The 6,000-nt window shown below is 49.0% G+C and overlaps 1 protein-coding gene across 1 annotated transcript in view; it reads left to right on the top strand.

Annotated features, from left to right (window-relative positions):
- The first annotated feature begins 279 nt into the window (after positions 1 to 279).
- The window catches only part of CNKSR3 (CNKSR family member 3), a 93,758-nt gene continuing 88,037 nt past the window's right edge, over positions 280 to 6,000 (top strand). Inside the window, exon 1 of the mRNA XM_045805386.2 lies at positions 280 to 1,127. Coding sequence (XP_045661342.1) covers positions 1,076 to 1,127 — 52 coding nt within the window. The 5' untranslated portion in view covers positions 280 to 1,075. The remainder of the gene's footprint in view (positions 1,128 to 6,000) is intronic.

Below are 6,000 nucleotides of genomic sequence, written 5' to 3'. Positions count from 1 at the left end.
GGGCTGGTGTTTAGTGCAGTGACTTACACTGTCACGATGTTACCTAAAATATGAAGCAAAATAATTTTGCTTTGAGATATTTAAAACGAGGAAGGCTTAATCGCAGAGCAGTACTGATGCAAAACATTGAAAATGAACAGAACATGCAGATCCTACTTTTTTTTTTTTTTTTTTTAGTGTATTGTTGCTCCCATCGAGACAGACTGTTCTGCTACCAATAGGACCCAGGCCTCGCCCAAGCCAAAGGGCTCTTCAGGATGCACGCACGATCTACAACCCGCCTCTTGAAAAGGAAAGTAGGGCCCGGGACACTCTGCGTGTGCGAAGGCCTTAGAGAGGGAAAGTAACCGGAGTCGGCCTTTTCGGGGGGCGGGGGGGAACCACCCCCTCCCACGAGTTTCACTGGGTCCTCCGCCCCGCCCCTCTTTTATTCCGAGAGCAGCGACCCGAGCTGAAACTTTGTAACCCGAGCGCGCTCGGCCCGCGCTCCTCCCTGCTCAAGTCCAGCCCCGGAGGGAGGCGCAGGAGGTGGGACCTGCGGCCGGGAAGGCTCGGGGACGCCAGCGCACGCGGAGCAGAGAGACCCCGGGAGAGCACGCCGCGAAGAGGTGGAGCTGGAGCGGGAGCGGAGCGCGCGGCTGGAGAGCGGGAGGAAGTGGTCCCGGCCATCCGCGCAGTCGAGCGGCGGCGAGCAGCTGGGCCCGAAGGGTCGGGTGCTGAGCAGAGGCCGGGGGGCCTGGGGTCACGGTCCCGCGTCCCCGCAACTGCCGTCGCCCAGGAGCGGCAGCTGTGCCCGGGCTCCCGGTGGCGGCGGGGGGAGGAGGAGGAGCTGCAGCTGGACGGTGGCAGCTGGAGGAGGAGCCGCGCGGCTGTCCCGTGTGCCCGGGAGGGGGCCGCGCTGTCCTGGCTGAGCCGCGCTGGGATGACCCGCTGACCGAGGCCATGCAGCCTTGACGGGGCGCTCCGGCGCACGGGGACCAGCCGCGGGGCGCGCCCTTTCGGGAAGGGGCAGCGGGCCTTCGTAACAAGACTTTAACCGCCGACTCTAACCCAGCTGGGAGCAAAGCCTTTTACCATGGAACCCGTGACCAAGTGGAGCCCCAAGCAAGTGGTGGACTGGACTAGAGGTGAGTGGGTCTGTTGGGGGGGGGGGACGGTGTGTCCAGCCCAGGGATGGGGCGGGCGGGGAGCTGGGGTAGGGGGGTGCTCAGCCGCTCCTTCAGGCGAGACGCGTTGAAAGCGCAGCGCGGTGACAATGCAAACTTCGGAGCGGCTTGTGCACCCCTAACTCTTGTGCCTGCTTTTGGGGGTGCGGGTTGTGGCAGTTGAGGGGAGCCCCACCATGAAGCCGTGGAGTGGGGATGGCCTCTCTATGGAGAGTGAGAGTTGGGGGTGCGGATCTGGGACTCGCGGGGGAGGGCTCTGCGGGACCGGGGGCGCCTTCCCTGCCTGGGTGCGGTGCCCGGCTCCTAGGCTGCGGGTCCCGGAGCTGAGAGGCACAAGGAGCCTTTGTGTGGGTGGCTCCCCTCGGACCTCGTAAATGCCGCCTGCCCAGAGTAGTTCGCAGGCATGACGGGGCGGTTGGACAGGTAAAGGGAGACTCCGGGCTGCTCGCAGAGTCTCTGTTTTTGTTGGAGGAGGCGAGAGGGCGGCACGAGAGCCAACATTGAGGCGTTCGCGCCGGCGAGAAGCCTTGAGCCAGACTCCCCGGACTCGGGACTTGCTCGGGAAGGTGCCAGTACCCCCCGTGGCGCTGCAGTTTTTAGGCCACATTTAGACCTTGGGAAGAAGAGATCTGTTTAGAATAACTGTCCTGAATTGTACAGTACTTGGGATGAGGAAAAGCAGTGGGGTGGGGCGGTAATAGGTGATTGAGCAGGGATAGAAGCTCTCACTCCGAGTGGTCTGGCTTGCTTTTTATGTCTCCCAAGATCTCCGGGGAAGAGTGATAGAGCTTCCTCAAGCCTCTTTGTACTCTTTCAAAGAAAGGAGGCTCACAAAAACGACCACTGTTTTCATGGGTTCTTCACCCCCTCCCAACTGATCATCTCTTTGTTTCAAGTTACTATTTTTTTTTTCTTTCTTCTATCTGCTCTTCCAGGTGAGGAATGGTGTCCTTTCTCAATAATAATAACTAGAATTGTATAGCGCTTTACAGTTTGCTAAGAACTCTCTCTCTGTTATTGCCTTTGGTCATCACAGTAAGCCTGTGAGGTAGGTAATACTGGTAAGATCAGGTCATCTTTCCAACTGTCACACCCATGGCTGGGGCGTAACGGAAACTGGTCATCTCTACATCTCATTTCTCATGCCTGCATAGTACACACAGACCACGTGGAATGGGATGTTCTAGATATATGGGACATTATGGGATGTGTCAGTGGGGAATGCCTGATCATTTCCATTGGGAGCAGGAAAGGGATATACTGCTGAGAAGAGCTTTGTCCAGGGACCAAAATTTCCTGGATTCTTATTTAAAATGAGGGTGAAAACAACACAAACTTGTATGTTGGTGACTAGGTTTGCCCAGGTAAAGGGTAAATAGCATTTCCAGTGCCTGGCACAAAACATTTGTTTAAAAGCTATAAGTTCCCAGACCCTGTTTTGCAATGGGGTATGTTTCCCTGTTCAGGATACCACCAGATTCCCCAACTAGTGACTTGCCAAGACTGAGTTGGTTGATCATTTTACCTATGTGTCTGTCATAGAAGCAACTCAAGAAGTGGATGATTTTCAGCAGGTTTTGACCCCTGGAGCTGTTCTGTCCAGTAGGGTAGCTACTAGCCACATGTGGCTCTTAAGCCCTTGAGTTGGGCTTGTCAGAATTGTGATACACACGTATGAAGACTTAGTGCAAAAAAAAAGAATGTATATTGTCTCAGTTTTTCATATTTACTACATGTTGAGGTGACTATTTTGCATATATTGGGTTAAATAAAATTTATGGTTAAAACTAACTTCATCTGTTTATTTTTTATTTTTTTATTTTTTTAAAGATTTTATTTATTTATTTGACAGAGATAGAGACAGCCAGTGAGAGAGGGAACACAAGCAGGGGGAGTGGGAGAGGAAGAAGCAGGCTCCTAGCGGAGGAGCCTGATGTGGGGCTCGATCCCAGAACGCTGGGATCACGCCCTGAGCCGAAGGCAGACGCTTAACCGCTGTGCCACCCAGGCGCCCCTCATCTGTTTATTTTTATCTTCTTAATTGTGGCTCCTAAAAAGTGGGAAATTACACACAAGTCACATTTGTGGCATGCAGTATATTTCTGTTGGAGCTCTAGGGCTCCAGAGTCAAGAAGGGGTTACAATTTATCACTCTCTGGTTTTCCTGAGCCCCTGCCAGCCTACTTGATAATGTACAACTAGAAAAACGGTAACAGGCACACAAGAAGATTATGGAGTGAGATCTTCACACCCTCAAGATTGCTGTCTTTTTCTTTTTTCTCTTTTTTTTTTTTTTGGTCCCTCTTGGGATTGTGAGAGGAGAAGTATAAATTCACATCCTGTTTGTTTGTTTAGCATCTAAAAGGAAGAGCAGATTCAAAGGTTTTTGGTATCCAATTGCCTTGATGTTATGACTTGAGATTACTTTCATCTAGGAAAAGTTTCCTACTGACGTGAAAGAGCCGTTAGGAGTGGTTCAATATCTTGGTATCCGGAGCACTGGACACTGATTAGGTTACATACCTGTGGTTAGCATGTGGCAACTTGATACACAAGGATCCTTAAGTACAGCCTCATAGAATGACCTGGATACTTTCTATGTTAGAACCTAGAAAAGATAACAGGAGCAAATGTGGCAGACTCTTAGACAAGAGGCTACATTCTCCCAAATTGCATGACACATTACTTGAATATTTCTCATAGTAATGATGTGAAAGTATTGACTTTTCAATCAACTGTTGACTTATGCAAACTTGTTTGCTTATACGACTATTTTTAGTTGTCTTTGCTAACCTCTCTGCACAACCCCCACTTTATAAATACATCCTCCTGATAAGAAGTTCCTCATGTAGACTTTGCCACTCTTGGTGTTGCATGAGTATGGTATGGTGATTGTGAGCACCGTAGAAAGCTTTGGATTTAAAACTGTCTATATCTGACCACAGTTTACAGCTTGCTCTCTCTCGTGTTGATGTTAGGAGGCAGGTGCATGCATTAGGAAAAAGGGTCTGTGTCTACAGAATGAATGAATTCATATGGATTTTATTATTATTTTATTCTTATTATAATTTTTGTTTGTATGAATCTTCAATATACTGTCACCGATCTCATCATGATATTAGGAGATCCTCACTAAATCTTAGCAGTATGTCAGGCTCAGGTCTCTGCATGGTATGAGTATTCACTCATATAATGTGCATAACCACCTTTTGAGGTAGGAACTGGTATCTCCATTTTGTAGTTCCATTCTGAGCACAGAAAGGTCCAGTACCCTGATCAGGGTCACACAGTGGGGAAGGGACAGCAACATTTGAGCCCGGGTACTTTGGCTTTACTCCATCTTCTGGGAGGTTCTCACTCTTAGAGGACTCTCAGAATCTTCACCACATTGATGAGCAGACCTTCAGGATTCCCATGATGTGAGTCATTAATATCCTGTTAGTGGAGGAGAGTTGTCTGGTATATGTGTGTCTTATCCTACCTATTTGGTAGGATTATTTGTAAATCAAATTAGTTCATAGTTCATAGCACCCTGCCTTTAAATAATTCTAGAGGCTTTTGCAAAGCAAATATTTTACAATGTCTATCAGATGAGAGTAGGGTCAGGTGCCCATAACTGAAAATCCAATTTACGGGAGTTTAACCAAATGGGACTGTTGATTTTCTCTTGTAAAAGAAGTCTGGAGGTAGGGAATTCAGAAGTAGCTGGGGACTTCATGGTGCCGTCCGGGGCCCAGGCTCCTTCTGCCGTCCTTCTGCCGTCCTGTTCAGCCCTTCTTAGCACGTGGTGCAGCAAGTGGCGTTCATCTTCATACTTAATGCTGCAGTGCAAGATGGCTGTTCCACCTCCAGGGTCCTGTCTTTATTCCAGGCAGGAGGAAGGAGACCCAGAGAAGGCAAAAGACTGGTGGTAGCCAGGTCTTCTCTTAGAAGCTCCATCAAGTGACTTGGCTTGCCAAGAGCTGTCACGTAGCCTCATGCTGCAAGGGAGGCTAGTCACTCTATTTTTTTTTTTTTTTAATTGAGTCCATTGTGGCCCTGAAAAAAATTGGAGTTTGTTCAGTGAGGAAGAAGGGGGTGGAGAATGGATATTGGTAAGCAGCCAATGGTGTCTGACACATATAATTTACATGTACTGGTCTTTATAGGTTAGTTCTCAAAGTAGGATGCATGTCATAATTTCCCACTAACATCAAGCCCGTGGGTCCACCCTGTTTTAAGAAATGGCATTTTGTTTTCATTCCCGTTCAGCTTTCTCAGATCAAAACTATAAGTTATACGAAGTCTTGGTCTCTAAGTTTGGTTTAAATATTAGAAGTTGCATTGTAAGATGCAGCTACCCAAGTTGTGTTTCTGTTGTCAGACCACTGGGCAGGGTCTTTGACAAGGAGGAAGGACCACTGATTTGTCCTGCAAGCGCCATTGGTCGTTGATTGGCCTGGAATGGGCAGGCTCTCAATAGGTGTGTTGTTGAGTGAGCACATCTCTAATACCCAGCTTTAGTGGCAGAACAGAGGTCTCTCTGGCCAGCTTCTTGCTCCTAGCATGGGTGCCATTTCCCCATCACAAACCAAGAGTAAAGGGGTTTCTTGCTTAAGGTGTGAGCCTGTGGGATTCAGGGCATTTATTTGCTCATTCTCTGTAATCTGGCCACAGGCACTGCTCTTCCCTGTAATGTCTGTTAGTATGGGGCACGTCAGGTCAGCAGTCTTAAAGTGCCTCACTTGGTCCCGGAGGGGCTGGAATGTCAATGTTATCTGTAGAGATCTGGTAAATTGTAGGTGAACTCCAGTGTTAGACTTTTACACCGGTCCTGCTGCTGTCCATACAGAGG

The sequence above is a fragment of the Ursus americanus genome, chromosome 11, assembly GCF_024610735.1.
Source record: "Ursus americanus isolate L20-20 chromosome 11, mUrsAme1.1.p, whole genome shotgun sequence".
Taxonomy (NCBI): Eukaryota; Metazoa; Chordata; class Mammalia; order Carnivora; family Ursidae; genus Ursus; species Ursus americanus.
Note: the sequence above shows the minus strand (reverse complement) of the source record. Positions and strands in the feature narration are given on the sequence as shown.